This window comes from Macrobrachium nipponense, chromosome 36, assembly GCF_015104395.2.
Source record: "Macrobrachium nipponense isolate FS-2020 chromosome 36, ASM1510439v2, whole genome shotgun sequence".
NCBI classification, from domain to species: domain Eukaryota; kingdom Metazoa; phylum Arthropoda; class Malacostraca; order Decapoda; family Palaemonidae; genus Macrobrachium; species Macrobrachium nipponense.
The window spans coordinates 57,531,018-57,551,230 of NC_087220.1; the positions used below are offsets into that span (position 1 = coordinate 57,531,018).

At 37.2% G+C, this 20,213-nt stretch overlaps 1 protein-coding gene across 1 annotated transcript in view; it reads left to right on the top strand.

Moving 5' to 3' along the window:
• LOC135203462 (uncharacterized) overlaps window positions 1-18,155 on the top strand; it is an 84,702-nt gene extending 66,547 nt beyond the window's left edge. Inside the window, 9 exon segments of the mRNA XM_064233187.1 lie at window positions 137-373; window positions 1,581-1,731; window positions 2,508-2,657; window positions 3,175-3,332; window positions 3,753-3,902; window positions 4,574-4,610; window positions 4,612-4,694; window positions 16,760-16,913; window positions 18,054-18,155. Coding sequence (XP_064089257.1) covers window positions 137-373; window positions 1,581-1,731; window positions 2,508-2,657; window positions 3,175-3,332; window positions 3,753-3,902; window positions 4,574-4,610; window positions 4,612-4,694; window positions 16,760-16,913; window positions 18,054-18,155 — 1,222 coding nt within the window.
• The last annotated feature ends 2,058 nt before the right edge of the window (window positions 18,156-20,213 follow it).

The window sequence follows — 20,213 nt, forward strand, 5'->3', positions numbered from 1 at the left end:
GGAATTGACAAATAAAACTACTTTATTCCCTTTTTTCCAACAGCTGTTTCATCCATCAACTTTAGGTTGTCCTTATGGATTGTGGGTAATCATTTTCTGTTATTTCTCTATTAACTCCTCCCCATCTCCCTTTCAGCTCGGGAGCTCCGACCCCCATCGAGTACCTCCCGGCCGAGAACCAGCTCCAGTCGAAAGTTCGCCTCCAGATCCTCTACGGGGGCCGCCCTACGACCACCATCGCCGTCGGGGATCCTCTCACATTCAAGTTGGAGTCCCAGAGAGGATTCAACCTCGTGTCGGACATATTCGCCACCAACGTCCAGGCGAAGGACCCCTATTCGGGCAGGAGTGTGGACCTTATCGATTCTAGAGGGTGGGTGTCGTTCCAGGTCTTCGATTCGAAGTTGGTTTTGGTGTCTTGGTTTGGCTGGACTCCAGGAATTAATCAAATTCCAGTTTACAATGAGGATTTTCTATATATAAATTTCTGATTCGGAGTTGGTTTTGATGCCTTGGTTTGGCTGGACTCCAGGAATTGATCAAATTCCGGGTTAAAATGATGATTTTTTTTATATATAAATATCTGATTCGGAGTTGGTTTTGATGTCTTGGTTTGGCTGGATTCCAGGAATTCATCAAATTTCAATTGACAATAATTATTTTGTATAGAAAATGCTGTCTAAGCTGCAGGAATTAATCAAATTCCAGTTTGAAATAATCATTTTGTGCATAAATTTCTGTCTAAGATGGAAGATTCAATCAAATTCCAGTTTACAATGATGATTGTTTTATATACAAGTTTCTGTCATCAAGTTGGATAAGCTGCAAAGGTTAAATTTTATTACCAGTTTTCAAAAGTGTCAAGACCTTGGCAAATCGCAAAAATCAATTTTGTTACCAATCTTGCTAACAGTTTGGCAGAGACTGTAAAAATTAAGTCTCTAGATATTTCCAATGTCCCAAAAGATTAATTTCACCATCAGATTCCCCAAAGGTCACAGTGATTAATTTCATCAGTTTGGCGATGGCTGAAAAAATTAATATTATGAAAATTGCTAAGGCTGCAAGAATGAACTCCCTGAAATGATTAATTAGATTAGCATAATTACGCCAATAAACATTGAAGCCATTCAGATGACCCTATCACATCCACCATTAGCAAATCATTATCCCATAAATGCTCGTGGTTTGAGCTCTAAACACTCATTATTATTATTATTATTATTATTATTATTATTATTATTATTATTATTATTATTATTATTATTATTATTATTATTATTATTATTATTATTATTATTATTATTTTTTTTCATTATAATACACAAAGACCACTGAAAATTAGTAGTGATACATGTATCATTAATAATATAATTAAAAGCAATAATTACTTTATCACTACCAGTATTAGAAGTCACTCTATATTACACAGGGAAATCGATCTACGGTGAACTCAGGACTGACTGTAGAAACCCACAAATCATAACCAAACCATTAACAAGTTAACATCGACAATTTAATCAACTTACACGTCCTTAAAACCGAAATAATCTTCTAAAATCCTCAATTTTCCACCTCAGATGCCCCATCGACACCTACGTGTTCCCCTCGCTGGGCAGAGGGCGCGAGGGCAACGCCCTTGAGGCGCGGTTCAACGCCTTCAAGATCCCAGAGTCGAACTTCCTGATCTTCGAGGCTACCGTGAAGACCTGTAGGGGAGGCTGCCAGCCGGTGAGTGGTGCAAACACTCTTCCTCTGCTTCCTTTCTTTTGGGTGACCTCAGGTTACCTTAGTTCAGAACCTCAAGTAACATTTCTTGAATATAAACAAAAGCTTCCTCGTCTTCTTCCTTTCTTTGGAGAGACCTCAGGAGCATTAGTGTAGAATCCCAAGGTCTTTGGGGAAGACCTCAAGGAGCCTCAAGGTGGGGAGACCTCAGGTTTAGTGATCCCAAGGTCTTTGGGGAGACCTCAGGAGCCTTAGTGTAGAATCCCAAGGTCTTTGGGGAGACCTCAGGAGCCTTAGTGTAGAATCCCAAGGTCTTTGGGGAGACCTCAGAGCCTTAGTGTAGAATCCCAAGGTCTTTGTGAGACCTCGGAGCCTTTAGTGTAGAACCCTCGGGGGTCAGGTAAGACCCTCTTTGGGAGACCCCCAGAGCCTTAGTGTAGAATCCCAAGGTCTTTGGGGAGACCTCAGGCCTTAGAAGAATCCCAAGGTCTTTGGGGAGACCTCAGGAACCTTAGTGTAGAATCCCAAACCCTTTTTACGTCAATATTTCTTAAGATCAATAGCGTTTAACCCCAAACTCTGAAGATGTCTTCACTATACAAGTTCAACCTCTTTTAGGAACTAATCTCTCTTATAGCCTGCTCCCACAACCTTGTAACAGAAGCCTCTTAGAGGATTATGCTTCCTGAAATGTCAAAAAAAAAACTGTAACCAGGCACCGAGTTGCATGCATTGCCAGTCTTATATATATAATACATCGAGTGCCTTCTTTCCTAAAGGCACGCTGCGTTGTGGGACCTGGAAGGGAAGAGTCCGAATCCTACGGAAGGCGGAAAAGGAACGCTGATGAGCCGGGCACTGAAGGATACGAGGAAGAGAATACTGAAGAAGAAGCAGAAGAGGAGGAACAAGTGCACGGGATCTATGAGGTACGTCGCTTGCGTACGAGCACAGAGTGCACGTAACTGCTTTAGTATGATAATATAATAAATATAATTGCCCAAACCAACAAGAAAGACTTTTAAGACAGTCCTAAACCTAACTGATTCCTAGACATGGCCCCCTTGTTCAAAAGTGGCCAAAAGTCCAAGAATTCTAGCTAAACACAGTCTTAGGCCCTGTCCACACTACCGGGCATTACCCGACAGGCAAACGCTGTTCCCATAACCCGTTTCACTATACTGACTGGCAGAGTATGGAGCCAGAACGATGAGATTATCTGGTAACACTGCTTGAGAAGTGAGAGAAAATATAAACAGCTGGAAATGCCCGACGTGCATGCCCGCTAGTGTGGACAGGCCCTTAGACCTATGGTTCCCGGACTTGGTCCCCATGTAGAAAACTGCCCAGAAGTCCCTTGAAGAAGTTTAGCCCAAAAAGACCATATCAGCAAGCGTCGCCCTCCTCATTCTCTAATAAACCCGTCTTATGTCCTGTTTCACTCAGGTATACATGTCCAGAGACGAAATCGAAGAACCTCAGCCACAGACTTACCTGGACGAGGTGTGCCTGGCCACGTCAGAGTATTACGGAATGGTGACTGGCCTCATCATTACAGTCATCTGTCTCATGGGGTCTTTCCTGGTTATTGGATTCTGTTACAGGTATGTAATTGGTCTGTGACAGTCATGTTTCTGGTCTGTTACAGTCATGTTCCTGTTCTGTTACAGTCATGTTCTTGTTCTGTGACAGGTATGATTTTGGCCCATTACAGTTACAGAACTGAACTCAGGGTGTCTTTTTCATACTCGAATCAAATTCAGATCTCAGAATACAAAATTTGCATGGCTCTGAAATAGCGAGGTAAAATGTATGTGTATTGTCACATAGAAAGCTTTAACAAAAATACACAGATTTATAACCAACTGCACCACATAATAAACAGGTCTCATTAAATTACAACGGAACCTTCTGATAACCAGTTTTCATTGAAGCAAAGCCCACTAGAATCTCCATACAAGATTTGGGCAGACCTGCCCCATGCCCTTTATCAGCTTAACAACATACCCCCTTCCCCCATGCAGGAAACACCGTGCCCTGGGGACAAAGAACGCCATGGCTGACGCAGGCAACCCCTACCACAACCAGTCCAGCCAACAGCACCTTCAGCAGAATACCAAATCAGCCTTCCCAGGGAGCCACGCTCGTACCCTGACCCAGCCAGCCAGGCAGGTGTAAGATATCTCACGTATATGGTGAAAAGTGTCATGGAATGAGGTGGAGGGTTTTTGTAGTCTGGGGAACTGGGGTTTAGCTTAAATGAAGTAGAAATGGTTTGGGCATCAGGAGAGGTATAGTATGCCCTCTCGTCTAGATTATAAAGACAGCTAACTAAATTTCATGGGCCACATTATATTATCCAGGTGGATTCACGGTTTTATGTTGTAAATCATGTGATTAGATAGTTATTTGCATAGCAACAATGACCTAGAATTCAGAATCGCATAGAAGAACTCTCTCTCTCTCTCTCTCTCTCTCTCTCTCTCTCTCTCTCTCTCTCTCTCTCTCTCTCTCTCTCTCTCTCTTATTCCTCATTTATTCACCTGGTTCAATAACATGTGTAATATCTATAAATATATCACGTTTATTACACAAAAACATAAACATTGGAAGCTGAACATTCTCTCTCTCTCTCTCTCTCTCTCTCTCTCTCTCTCTCTCTCTCTCTCTCTCTTTCATTACTCATTTAGTCACCTGATACAATAATATATATAAATATCTCACGTTTATGACTCAAAAACATATATAAACACTGGAAGATGAACATTCTCTCTCTCTCTCTCTCTCTCTCTCTCTCTCTCTCTCCATACTTACAATTCTCTTCTTGTCTCTCCTCTCGAAGCAGTTACTGGCCTTCAAACGATACCCCTGTAAGCAGCCCGACAGGGAGAAGACGGGGCAGCCACTTCGTCCAGGTATTCTGACCCATCAGAGCCAATCTACACGGATCCTGGACTCTTTGAAAGGTGAGGGGTATGTTAGGGTAAGAGGGTATCTGTATTTTTGGGGTATGGGTGTCCTAGTGCTTGGGGAGTGATGGGGGAATGTATGTTTTTGGGTGTGGATGAACATGGAATGTGGTAGAGTATTCTGTGGGTATGAATGGGTTATGCTTTGATAAGGATATTTTGGGCGTAGATGCCCTAGTTTTTGACAAGTATATTCTGGGTATAGATGCCTTCACTCTGAAAAGTATTTTAGGTATAGATGCCCTGTCGTTGACAAATTTAATCAGGGTATAGATTCCCTGTCTTTGACAAGTATAGTACTCTGGTTATAAATGCCCTAACTTTGACAAGTGTATTTTAGGTATAGATGTGACCTTTTTTTCACAATCAAATATTGGGTATGTATAACCTGCCTTTGACAAGCATATTTTGGGCATAGAAGCCCTTCTTCGATAAGTACATTTTAGTTATAAATGCCATAACCTTGACAAGTATATTCTTGGTATAGATGGCCCTTTTTTTTACTATTAAATATTGAGTATAGATACCCTGTCTTTGACAAGTATATTTTGGGCATAGATGTCCTTCTTTGATTAATATATTTTTGGGTATAGATGCCCTAGTCTTTGACTAGCACATTCGCTTCTCTATGTCTGTCCTCCTGAGCAAATTCTCTCTCTCTCTCTCTCTCTCTCTCTCTCTCTCTCTCTCTCTCTCTCTCTCTCTCTGTCTTCTTACTGACATTTCATTAATCTCTCTCTCATTCTCAGAGCGAAGTCGCAGAAAGGAGCCAGCAACGAAGATGGGGAGTTCTCATCGCGTCGAAGGTTCGCCGAGGACTAAAAACGACCTCTGAAAGGAAGAAGAAGAAGAAGAAGAGGAGGAGGAGGAAGAGGAAAAGGAGGAAACGGACGAAGAAGAAGAAGAAGAAGAAGAGGAGGAGAGAAGAAGAAGAAGAAGAAGAAGAAGAAGAAGCTGATTAACATAGAAGAACAAGACCGAAGACATTGATAGGGAGGAGCCGCTGCAAAGACTCTAAAAAAAGTAACCGATGAAAAACTCATTGTTTCATACATTTCTGGTAATGGCTCCGTTTTCCTTGATGAAAAACCAAACCAAGAAAGAAAACGGGTTGCAATTAATGCAATTACCAATTCATTTGGATGTATAAGCTATTTTTATAAATAAAAAATTGATCTTCTTCCTTTCAAATAAGCGAATATCAAAGAAATAAAGTTGATTTATCTGAAATTACAAAAAAAAGAAAAAAGTCACAGAAAACGAGAAATGGATGACTAGAAATCGACAGAAAACGAGAAGCAAATTTATCTGAAATTACAAAAAATAAGTCACAGAAAACGAGAAATGGACTACCTTAATTCTACAGAAAACGAGAAGCAGGGAGAAAGATTTAATGGGGAACTAAACCATTTGTTCCCAAGTTCTCAAATCTATCTTTTTTTTTATCTCCGTCCAGAAATGTTGGAAGATTTAAGAGAGGCAATTTAGTGACAGCTAATTTCGCCTTATCAGTGACTTAATTCCTTCTTCCATTTCTTTTCGGAGCGAAGGAGGAGTTGTTGACCTTTGCGACTGGCAGGGAAAAGGGGTGGCACCCTCGAGGGTGACCCAGTTTGACCTCTGCTAGCAATAACTCCTCTTGGAGATACATACTATATATATATATATATATATATATATATATATATATATATATATATATATACATATATATATCATTATATATATATCTTCAATTCTTAAAGGCGGAATCCGCCAACTTTTTGTAAATGCCACAAACATCATGAATGACTGCGTTAGATTCTAAGGACGAGATTTATTAGATATTTTTAAGTTTAAAGCCAAAGATATTATGTCGTGGCCAAGGAAAACATGTGCGCCAACTTGCAGAGGAGATGGTGACTTTCTAATATGTATAAGTATATAGATACGTACGTATAAAAAATTCTATTCGTATAAATTCCCCACATTTAATATCGACCCTTAAACAGGCCTATTGCAAAGGCATATATTGTATCTCTCAACAATTTGACCCAAATCAACCCTTCAAACATCCCTCTCTATCTCCTCCCAGTCAGCCGAAAGTGATTTTCTTAGCCACGATGGTTGTGGATCCATTGAGGAGGCCTCGGGCTGCGTCCGAATCGCCCCAGACAATGACCTTCCCCCCAAGACAGAAGCACGAAATGGACAACTCGGTGCTCGAACAAGCAATTCGGACGCCCCCTGATGTTGCCAGGGATCTCCAGGCAAGGCGACAGGGTCGTTGCGCAAATTTTACCCCCAAAGACCTTTGGCATAGTGGCCGTTTTGGCAGTGGCATAGTCTCTCGTTGCCACAAACCACTAACAGTCAAATTCATTTCCTTCATATTTTATTAAGCAAAAGGATTTACTTTGCCATACTCAAATCAAATAGTTGCTTCATATTGCAAGAATCAAAACTGTGTTGCCACATGTACCTAATAATCAAACATCGCTGCCACATATCACAATAACCGTAAAACTTGTTGCGACGTATGGCAACAATGAGGGCCAGAGTTGCCAAATCTCCGAGTAATAAGAGCTGTGGTTACCAGATATCGCAACCACAGTTTTTATCTCGTTTTTCCCAATTCCCAGTATGTATCAACTATGAATGAGTGAAGAATTAGAGTGAATAATAATAATGAACTATTGATATTTGGTCTTTTGTGTAAAATCTGGTTGCAATGACCCTGGATAAATAGTAGACGTAAGGGCGAGCATTTTTCAAAGCTTATAAAATTCACTTTTCGAAGCGGTGTTTCATTCCATCCTTTGAAAACGAGGACATAAAATCAATTTAGAGGGAAAATGGAATAAAATACAATATAATTAATAAATATATAGACAATGAATTAAAGGGACATACATCCCTTTAAAATGAGGGATTGAAATAAATTGAGAGAGAGAAAGTGAAATAAATAAAGTGAATGAATTCAGAGACAATAAGATAAAAAAAGACATTTATTTCATCTAATGAAAATGAGGAAATGAAATAAACTTAGATACAGACAAAATAAATAAACTTAGAGGCATTCAAATGGAATTATGTTAATCCTTTTGTGATGAATAAATAAAATAGTTAGATTTAGTGATGAAATGAAATTAAGATAACTGATAAATTTAGACACAACAGAATAATATGAACGGGGAAATTAAAAGGAAAGCTGATGAAGACTACAGAATAAAGATTTGAAATGAAAAGAAACTAGTAAATGAAATTATGTAGAACAGGTCAAAACTGGAAATGAAAAAACAAATCATGAACTGAAAGCATGAAAAAAAAAAAAACAGTTCGAGAAAGCAAATATTGAAATGAAGCAAAAATCATTAATAGAAATCATGAAAAATATTAAAGTATTACTGAATCAAAAATTGAATTAAAACAAAAATGAAATGAAATCATGAAAGAAATATACAACTTTACTGAACAATAAATTGAAATTAAACAAAAACAGTTAAATGAAAAGATAAATGAAAAGTCATAGGGACAAGAAAAAATAGATAAGTAAATGAAATAAATAAAGCATAAATGTCATAAACTAAAGTTGAGAACGTAAGTACTCAGGCTGAAAAATCCCAATGACAAAAAGTTTTTTAAAAATGTATCTAAAACTATGAAATATAAAAATGCAAGAGAAAGAAAGAATGTAGATAAAATAAATAGAAATATAGAAACCAAAGCTCCGTGCCCAACGGTGTACGTAGAAATAAGAAAAACAGAAGGTAAATATTAAACAAATAAAAAAGGAATTGAAAAAAACATAAGAGAATTGTAGTTGTGTAGAGAATAACCCACACTTATCCACTGCATTTGATTGTCATTAATATGCAGGAAAAATTTTCCTTTTGAGAGAGAGAGACCTTACAGACCTTACAGACCTTACATCTTGTTCGGGTTGCCCCAGGTCCCTCAGTGTGAGGCACCTCTAATGTCTACCAGAGAGTTGCTAGTACATCTTCCGGTATATTTTGCATCTTCCAATCTTGGATGGTCTGGGATGCAGTTTAGATATTTGTCGAGCTTATTCTTAAACACATCTACGCTCACTCCTGATATATTCCTCAGATGAGCTGGCAACGCATTGAATAGACGCTGCATTATCGATGCTGGTGCGTAGTGGATTAATGTCCTGTGTGCTTTCCTTATTTATCCTGGTATAGTTTTGGGCACTATTAATCTACCTCTGCTTGCTCTTTCTGATATTTTTAGTTCCATGATATTTTCTGCTATTCCTTCTATCTGTTTCCATGCCTGAATTATCATGTAGCGTTCTCTTCTCCTTTCTAGTACTATAATTTTAAGAATTGTAGTCTTTCCCAGTAGTCTAGGTCCTTAACTTCTTCTATTCTAGCTGTAAAGGACCTTTGTACACTCTCTATTTGTGCAATATCCTTTTGATAGTGTGGGTACCATATCATATTGCAATATTCAAGTGGACTACGAACATATGTTTTATAAAGCATAATCATGTGTTCAGCTTTTCTTGTTTTGAAGTGCCGTAACAACATTCCCGTTTTTGCTTTACATTTTGCCAACAGAGTTGCTATTTGATCATTGCATAACATGTTCCTATTCATCATCACACCAAGGTCTTTAACTGCTTCCTTATTTGTGATGGTCTCATTATTAGGTCCCTTATATGCATATAGCTTTCTTTCTCTGTCTCCATAATTTATTGATTCAAATTTATCAGAGTTAAATACCATCCTATTTACCTCTGCCCAATCATATACTTTGTTAAGGTCTCTTTGTAGAGCGTTCCTATCTTCATCACAAGTAATTTCTCTACTTATTCTTGTGTCATCTGCGAAACTACTCACTACCGAATCCTTCACATTATTGTCTATGTCTTCAATCATAATAACAAACAGTATTGCAGCTAACACCGTACCTTGCGGCACACCGGATATTACCTTGACTTCATCCGATTTCTCGTCGTTTGCAATAACTATCTGTTTTCTGTTGTGTAAAAATTCTTTTAACCATCTTCCTACTTTATCCACGATATTGTGTTTTCTAATTTTCTTCGCTAATATATTATGGTCTACTTTATCAAAAGCTTTTGCAAAGTCTAAATAAACCACATCTGTTTCATTTCCGCTTTTCATATTTTTGAATATGTTCTCACGGTGGACTAACAGTTGGGTTTGTGTACTTTTTCCGGGTACGAAACCATGTTGTCCTTTATTAAACAAATTATTTTTTATTAAATGTTTCATAATATTTTTCTTCATTACCCTTTCATACACTTTCATAATATGTGATGTTAGACTCACAGGCCTATAATTACTTGCCTCTAGTCTTGATCCACTTTTGAAAGTAGAGAGAGAGAGAGAGAGAGAGAGAGAGAGAGAGAGAGAGAGAGAGAGAGAGAGAGAATCAGTTTCATGGAATTATAGGTTCAAAGGAGGAAATCAAAAATAGATATGATGGAGAGAAAATATCTGTGTGTGAGAGAGAGAGAGAGAGAGAGAGAGAGAGAGAGAGAGAGAGAGAGAGAGAGAATTAAGACACTGAAACGATCAAACAAGTACACAGCACAATCAAAAGCAATCTCCCAAACCAATGACTACTTTTCAAGATTAGTATTTCAGAAATATAAAGAAAAATATAAAATAAAAGTGTCTTTGCTGAAATTAAATTCAAAATCATACAAAGCTTTTAAACCTGAACTAGTTCCTGCTACTTCCTTGAAAAAAAAAAAAGAGAAAAAAAAAAGCGGATTCCTACGGAGCTACTCAAAAGAAGCAATTTCAAACCAATCCTATCCTACGGCCGTGACCTGAGATCAAACTGTGACTCAAAACAGGTCAAGCTGTGAGAGAAATTAGCTCTCTCTCTCTCTCTCTCTCTCTCTCTCTCTCTCTCTCTCTCTCTCTCTATCTTAATATTATAAAGAAGCTAACTGCAATATCTTTCCTGTTCGATCTTTGAGTGCTGAACCGTGAATGAAAAAGAGCACTCTCTCTCTCTCTCTCTCTCTCTCTCTCTCTCTCTCTCTCTGTAATCACATCAATGACAAATTCTATTCAAACGGTAAATTGCCAGTTCTATGAAAGTACTTCTCCCATTCAAACAATAAAATTACCATCATTTAGTATTTGATAAAAGGCAGTAGTTAAGCCTAAATTGTCGTCATCATCCACAAAAAATAATTTCAAGGCGATTAGACAAATGATTAAGAGGTATTTTTTTATATATAAGTAGATAATCTGCGATCTACCTCTTCCCATTGGACAAGTTCGTCGAAATGAGCTTGTCTTCGTCATGATACCTTTTCTGGCGAGAGAGGAAGGTGTAGGAATCCTACGTGACACAGCACAGACAGCAAGGATCTCGTGGGATGGGAGGGGAGGAGGGCGGCGGGGAGGAAAGATGTGGGTTCCTCCGTTCGCCCTGATCTCTTACGGGAACTGGGGTGAAGAAGAAACACATTTGCCAGAAGACGCGGGAATGTAAACAAACCGATGAGAATGAATGTGTACGATCGGGTCACAACTTACAGAAGGGTTTTTTTTATCACCTCTCTCTCTCTCTCTCTCTCTCTCTCTCTCTCTCTCTCTCTCTCTCTCTCTCTCTAACACTCACTCACACACACGAATACAGGCAATATAGGTGACGGGGTGAAATAAACATCAAATATCTTATGAAGAACACCTCTCTTAGAGGGTGTGAATTCAATGTCTATGAAAATAATCCTTTCATTTTTAAACTTTCAGCTTTTAATAGGATACAGCTTTCGTTACAGCTTTTATTTATAAGTTTTAAGCATTTGTTGAAAATACTACGATAGAAGTACCTCCTTAAATGACAGTAACTTAAAAATAAAGTATCTTGCACAAAGGAAAAGATATTTGCACCAACACAGCCAATGGGCCTCCCCTTCCTTAATTCTCTCCATAAGAACATCGATTATTCAAATCAGGCTCTTGACTGGCTTTGTGAAAACAAATATCCAAATATGAAAATAATCCTGCAGTAATATACTTAAATGTTTATTGATATTTTTCTGTATATTTTCCAATGACTGCTTAACCACTGGGTAAATTGTTCAGCCAATCAGTAAATAAAAGAATTTAAAGATAAAAACACAATTAATTATGCAGCAATATACATAGATATTTAAAGCAATATTTTGTAATAGTCTCCTATAACCTGTTAAGCCGTTGAACCGCCAGGTAAACAGTTCAGTCATTTAAAAACGGAACGTTTATTTATAACAGACACCTGATCTTACCTTCACCTTGGCCCATAATCTCGGCTTTCCTGTCCTTAAGAGAGATTTCTTCTTCTTCTTCTTCTCTCTCTCTCTCTCTCTCTCATGAGTTTTCCCCTTTTCTTGTGGGATTCTCTCTCTCTCTCTCTCTCTCTCTCTCTCTCTCTCTCTCTCTCTCTCTCTCTCTCATGTAGTTAAACTTCTCTCAAGGTAATTCATCTCTCTCTCTCTCTCTCTCTCTCTTCTCTCCTCTCTCTCTCTCGTCCTTTTTCTCGATTCTCTCTCTCTCTCTCTCTCTCTCTCTGGGATCCCCCCCCCCCCCCTCCTCTCTCTCTCTCTCTCTCTCTCTCTCTCTCTCTCAGTTTAAAATAAAGCTAGACAAAATCATTAGGAGGACACTATGAATGAACAGTAAAACCTGCTCTTACAGATAATGAACACACGATGTCTCCTCTTAGGATGGACTAAAGTCTTTGAGACATCCTAATCCTTGTAACTCCTTGTAACTCTCTCTCTCTCTCTCTCTCTCTTACCTGCAATTAAACCAACTTCCCCGCCGACAGGTGGGTTGGGTTACTTAATTACAGGTGAGAAAGGCATGACTACGCTGCTATAGAGAAGGCAAGTAATTCAATGCCCCCTTTTGAGTTGGAGTTCAGGGACAAAGTTTAGTTTTGTTGGTGTATACTATAATGCCGAGGTGTTATATATATATATATATATATATATATATATATATATATATATATATATATATATATTATATATATATATATATACACTTACTTAATAAATATATAATATATTTAGCCTCTTTCTTTTAATTACAACCAAAATCTCAAATGTCTTTGCACCCATTCTAAATAGCACTAAGGGTAATTCTAAGCTAGAGAGAGAGAGAGAGGCTACAGCTAGCTTTCATCTTCTGGTCTGTTTGTGGAACGTCTTACGGTCCCTCCATTTGTTGATTTACGGGAATAATCAAATTCTCCCTTCAGGACCATTCGACAGAAAGCGTGGAATTTTTCATTCCTCTGGCTAAGAGAGAGAGAGAGAGAGAGAGAGAGCTGAGATAGAAAGTCAGTGAAAGCTGTCGAACCTTTGGACGGTATCACACGGATATAATTCACGATCAGAAAACGGTTCTCATAATACTCGTACAAATCTGTAGGTTGGCAGGTGCGCAGAGAGACTCTCTCTCTCTCTCTCTCTCTCTCTCTCTCTCTCTCTCTCTCTCTCTCTCTCTCTCTCGGATCACCAGAGGTAAAGAAAGCGAAATAGTTTTTTTCCCCTTGAGAGAGAGATAGAGAGAGCCAAGGAAAATGACCAATCCGAGTACTTTCGCCTGAGAAACTCCCTTGACTGTAACGGTAAGGTGTCCCCAAGGGCGGTAGGTAGGAACCCTGCGCGGAACGGTGTATCAGGCGCGCACGCGCGCACGATTGGTGTACAGGAGAGGTATAAGTGTGTGTCTGTGTGTTACAGCACCTGTTAATGACTGTGGGTGTTTATTATAATGTTAGTTTTTGGCAGAATAATCATAATAACTGTAGCTGTTCAGTATAATGTTAAATTTCGCAAGGGTAATGTTACCGACTGTTAGCTGTTAAATATAATGTTAGCTATTGCCTGGCTAATCTTAATATCTATAGCTGTTCAATATAATGTTAATTTTTCCCAGGATAATGTTAATGACTGTTAAATATACTGTTAGTTTTAGCCAGGATAATGTTAATGACTGTTAACTGTTAAATATATTGTCCGTTTTTGCCTGGATAATGTTACCGACTGTTAGCTGTTAAATATAATGTTAGCTATTGCCTGGATAATCTAAATATTTGTAGCTGTTCAATATAATGTTAATTTTTGCTAGGATAATGTTAATGACTGTTAACTGTTCAATGCCATGTTAAATTTTGCCTCTATAATGTTAAAGACTTGAGATGTTATATCTCATTTTAGAGGGACTGTTTATTTATTGCCGTTACAATATTTGAGGTGAACTATTAATTATTAAAGATAATTCAAAGTTTAACCGTTAATTACTAATGGTAAATCAAGACGTTTGGTTAACTACCTAAGGCTTTGGAAATATGATTTTATTAAATGATAAAAGGAGAGATCTACACATAATAATCTATCATAAGCTGACTTCATAAATATACTAGGTTTTTTTTTAGAATTTTAACCTGTCAGTGTTTAAAATAATAATAATAATAATAATAATAATAATAATAATAATAATAATAAAAATAATAATAATAATAGATTACAGAATCATCTTTCAGAATTAGATTCCAGAATTAGTTTCCAGAAATATATTCCAGAATTAGATTCCAGAATTAGCATCCAAAATTAAATTCCATAATTAGCCACCACCAGAATTAAATTCCACTATTAGACTCCGGAATTAGATTCCAGAATTAGTTTCCAGAATTAGACTCCAGAATTATTTTCTAGATTTAGCCTCCAGAATTCCATTCCAGAATTAGATTCCAGAACTAGCCTCCCAAATTAAATTCCGGAATTAGCCTTCACTAGAATTCAATTCCAGAATTAGACTCCGGAATTCCTTTCCAGAATTAGATTCCAGAATACGTTTCCAGAATTAGATTCGAGAATTATTTTCTAGAGTTAGCCTCCAGAAATCGATTCCAGAATCAGATTCCAGAATTAGCCTCCAAAATTAAATTCCAGAATTCGATTCCAGAATTAGATTCCAGAGGTAGCCTCCCAAATTAAATTCCAGAATTAGCCTTCACTAGAATTCAATTCCAGAATTAGACTCCGGAATTCCTTTCCAGAATTAGATTCCAGAATTTGTTTCCAGAATTAGACTCCAGAATTATTTTCAAGATTTTGCGTCCAGAATTCGATTGCAGAATCAAATTCCAGAATTAGCCTCCAGAATTATTTTCTAGATTTAGCTTCTAGAATTTGATTCCAGAATTAGTTTCCAGAACTAGCCTCCGGAATCAGATTCCAGTGTTAGCATCTATAACTAGCCTCCGGAATTCAATACCAGAATCAGATTCCAAAACTAGCCTCCAGAATTAGAGTCTATACTTGCTTCCAGAATAATATTTCAGATTCCAGAATTAGCCTCCAGAACTCGATTCCAGAATTACCTTCCAGAATGAGATTCCAGAACCACATTCCAGAATGATCCCCCAAAAACCACCCACTGACTCATCGAGGGAAGGAACACAATAGAAAACGAACACAAAGCACACAATGGAGACACGTGACCTCACGTGACCTCAAATGGCAACCACGTGGACTGAGAAGAATGGCGGTAAGCGTCCTTTCAAATCCTGAAGTGTATGTGTGTGCAGGATAATCCTTCTGTGGGAGGTGGGGATGAGAGGAGGGGGGGGTTGAGGGGAGGTATCCTACGCATTCAGGTTGATATGAAGGATAAAGGTCGGATCCCTTTTTTGAGAGGAGAGAGGTTTGCGAATTTAAAAGAAAAAAAACTATTTATTTTTTTTGGGGGGGGGTTTGGGAAAAAAAAAAGCAAATTTGAAAAATGTTATTTGAGATTTTTTTTAACGCTGATGCACTTGTAACAATACCTCTCTCTCTCTCTCTCTCTCTCTCTCTCTCTCTCTCTCTCTCTCTCACTCTCATTATTATTATTATTTTTGTTTGTTTGGAACAAAATAGCAAATTTGAAAAATTTTATCTAGGAATTTTTTTTACGTTGATGCGCTTGTAATACCCTCTCTCTCTCTCTCTCTCTCTCTCTCTCTCTATCTCGCTCTCTCTCTCTCTCTTCTCTCTCTCTCTCTCTCTCTCTCTCTCTCTCTCAGAGAGTGCACTGAAAGCCTCTATGAACCAACACAGCAAATCCTTCACCACAAAAAAAAATACAAAAAAGCTACACAAAAAACAATAAATCCGAACAAATCCGGATTTGGGCTCAAATCTCCCACAAGGTGTAATCCTTCCTTTCAGAAAAACAATCCCCCCACCAAAAAAAATATGGATTTATGATATATGGAAAGAAAATGACTCTGTTCAACAGTGCAGTAAGTGAAGGTGAAGTTATATATATATATATATATATATATATATATATATATATATATATATATATATATATATATTATATAATATATACTATATATATATATAATGTTTTGAGGGTGCCAGGATGTGGAAGGTATCGATATTTTGCGGAAAAATGCCATATGTAGAGGTTTTTTGGGATTAGAAGGTATGAGGATTCCACTGGTGGGTAATATATATATATATATATACTATATATATATATATATATATATATATATGATATAATAGATATTATAGATAGTATAGATAGATATAGAGATTATAGATATATATATCATATATATATATATATTTATATATATATATATATATATAGATAGATAGATAGATGATAGATATATATATATATGTTACAGTTAATATATATAATCAGTTGATATGTATATTCCCTGAAAAAAAACAGTTAATACATATATTAGCTGTTTCACTCAAGGAATATACATAATACTTAAAAATTTCAGTTATTATACATCTTACCTGAAATTCGGAGACTTTTTTTATATACTTATTCCCTAAACTGAAAATTGAAGGGGTGAAGTGAAAATATGACAATACAATATGAAAAATAAAATACGATACTAAAAGTGACACTTGTAAAATACGATAACTCTTGAGTGCTAATTACTAATTACTCACTCTCCAATAAACCTATTAACAATATGACTATTGACTACTGCCCTTTGTCACGTCTTCTTTGTTTATTCATCTTTGTTTATTTCTCTTTGTTTATTTCTCTTTGTTTTAGTGTGACTTGTGACCTTGGTAGTAAAAACTTCTACGTATCTGATTGTAAAATGGATTCTGAAGCCAGAAGGGAGCAACATTTTGTGGAAGAACTAAAGAAGTGGCATAGCAAAAACAAAAGAATGCTAATTACACGTGATGAATATTTTGAAACAGTAAATGAATTAATTACCAGCCAGGAGACGAAAGTCAAAAGCCCGCGCCAGTACTATCTAATAAAAAAATATGAGCTGCTGAACTGTGGTGACACTCAAAAACTGATAAGAAAACGCAAAGATGAAAAATCTGAACAAGTATACTTAGTATTCATTGAGGAGACATTTAGCATTCTGAAAAGGGCACACATTTTGACAGGGCATGGTGGCCGAGACAAAATGATAAAAAAATCTGTCAAAAAAGTATGCAAACATCACGCAAGAGTCCATTAATCTGTTCAAGGCTGGATGCATTGAGTGTCAGAAGAAAACGAGACGACCTACCACTAAAGGGACAGTTGTGCGACCAATCCTGACCAAAGAAGCCGGAACACGAGGCCGAGTTGATCTCACTGATATGCAATCAATGAAGGGGCGATTTTCTTGGATTATGGTGTACCAAGACCATTTGACAAAATTCATTCTTCTTCGACCCCTTATATCAAAGCGTGCAGCAGAGGTAGCCTATCAACTTTTGGACATTTTTCTGTTGTTCGGTGCTCCTCAAATTTTGCAAAGTGACAATGGGTCAGAATTTTTCATATTGTATTGTCATATTTTCACTTCACCCCTTCAATTTTCAGTTTAGGGAATAAGTATAAAAAAAAAGCCTCCAAATTTCAGGTAATATGTATAATAACTGAAATTTTTAGGTATTATGTATATTCCCTGAGTGAAACAAGTATATATGTGTCAGATGAAAGAGGGCCATAATTAATAATATATTTAATATGCCAATGTGATGTGCTGTGACCTTTTTTAGAATGCACAGTACCATAGATTCAGAGTCCGAAGCGTTGACCTGAGAAAGCTGATAAATCATTTCTGGGATGGTGCGATATGAAGATGCATGTTTAAGCGGGTCAATGTTCGTGAGTTCACGAGGGCTTGTTCAAAGCACCTTTAAAAACTGGTTGTGACCAGTTTTATTAAGACGTTACCGAAGAGTATGAGTTCGTGTGTACGTGTGCGCCTCTTCCGTTCATAATGGCATCTTTAGCCAAATCTATGGGAGACTTACGGAGAGGTCTGTGCGAGAAAGGCAGAGCCACGATGGCGGGTGCCAAAGAGTTTCCTTAAACAAAGTGTGTGATTTTCCAGGCTGCAATGGGCGGTTCTAGTGAGGGGACAAAGGGTCCTAGGGACAGAGAGTCCCGTGTGGAGGGAAATATAATATTTTGGAGAAGAGATTGGTGTGACTAATTACTGATTGAGACATTTAAATACTGGGGGGTTATCTGAGTGGTTTGTCTGTTGATGACTTATTATCTTTCCAGTGTTGATCTTGTAAGAATTTGAGTCATTCAACTAGTATGTTATTTTGAATAAATATTATATTTTTTTTTAACTCTGACTCTGATTTGATGACCTGATGGAGAGAGAGAGAGAGAGAGAGAGAGAGAGAGAGAGAGAGAGAAGGCTATGCCAGAGAGAGAGAGAGAGAGAGAGAGAGAGAGAGAGGAGGAGAGAGAGGGGGGAGGGGGGAGAGATTGTGTGTAACCATTTCACCTTAACGCTTAGGCTTAAACGCATACCATGGTGTCAGGGATGGGTAACATATGTATTAACTGTTTTTTTCAAGCTTTATACATATTAAATGATTATACATATTAACTGTAACATATATATATATATATATAATATATAATAATATATATATATATATATATATATATATATATATATATATATATTAATAAGGTCTTTGGCAAATTCACCCAGAAATACAAGGATATATTAATTGCAACACTACACCAATGGTGCTTGAATCAAGCGCCACTTGACCGAAATGACTGAATCAAATACCACTTGACCGAGTTGACTTAGAGCCATTCAATTGATCAATTAATCACCAATCAAAATCAACAAAGACTAGTCAATTTGATTGATGCTTGTCAGTTGCATGCTGTGTTGCCAATGAGTATATTTGTGTCGAGAATTTCGCTTGAATACACGAAGTTAGTACAAAGCGAAGATTACCAAACCACTTAGATTTATTTAAGTGTGTGTGTGTGTGCGTGTATGTTTACGTGTGCTTGAGTGTGCGTGCGCCAAGCAGACCCTTCTATCATCAATAACCCAGCTCGGGATACAAAACTACAGCCTATAGCCAACCTATAGATTTAACCTGATTGTGTGTGTTTGTGTGTTTGTGTCTCTGCGTTCCTGTATGTGTGCGTGTTTGAGAGCGCGCAGGAGCGTGTTGGGAGTCTACTATCATCAATCATCAATCTCGCGCCACTTTCTCTCTCTCTCTCGGTCATCCTTCAATTTCTATTTTATATATACTATTTTTTTTTTCCATCAACTCACCTAGGAGCGACAGATGGTGGGGCCGATTTCGCTCTCGTGTTCGTAATCGATGTCATTAAGTGTCTTTTATTTCCACTACCTACATCCCCTCCCATCCCCCCTCCCCCCTCTCTTCCCCCATCCCCTCCCCTCCCCTTAAGGTGTGAGGGGAGAGAGAGAGAGAGAGAGAGAGAGAGAGAGACGAGAAACATCGATTTGTTACCTCTTGATAATTAGTTTCTAATTTCTCACTTTCGCTGGGAAAGAGAGAGAGAGAGAGAGAGAGAGAGAGAGAACATCAATTTCTTACTTCCTTTTTGATAATTAGTTTCTAGTTTTTCACTTTCCTTGGAGAGAGAGAGAGAGAGAGAGAGAGAGAGAGAGAGAGAATATCGGTGATGATATTATAATGTGAAAATAGTTTCTTAATGGATCAAAATTACGACAAAATAATGAATAAACGAAATAAAATTCTATAAAAAAAATCCTTCAAAATAAAAAAAGAAAAAAGATAAAAACAAAACTAAAAATAAAACGAAAGAAAGAAAATAAGATAAAAATAGAAAATAAATAAAGACAAAAGCTTTTAAAAAATTAAGAAAATAAAGACAAAACTGAAAACAGAAAATGAGAATAAAAATGGAAGAGAGTAAAGCCAAAGACGAAAATATAAAATGAATATAAATATGTATATATATATATATATATATATATATATATATATATATATATATATATATATATATATATAAATGAAGCTACAAGAAAAATTAATACCATCGTCACTCTCTCTCACACGTGAATCAAACAGACTCCAGGAAATACAATACTAGATTTTTTATTGTGGCGTCTAAATATTAATTGTTTTTACTTTCTACAGGTAAACAAAAGCGGCAATATCCCTTCTCTCTCTCTCTCTCTCTCTCTCTCTCTCTCTCTCTCTCTCTCTCTCTCTCTCTCTCTCTCTCA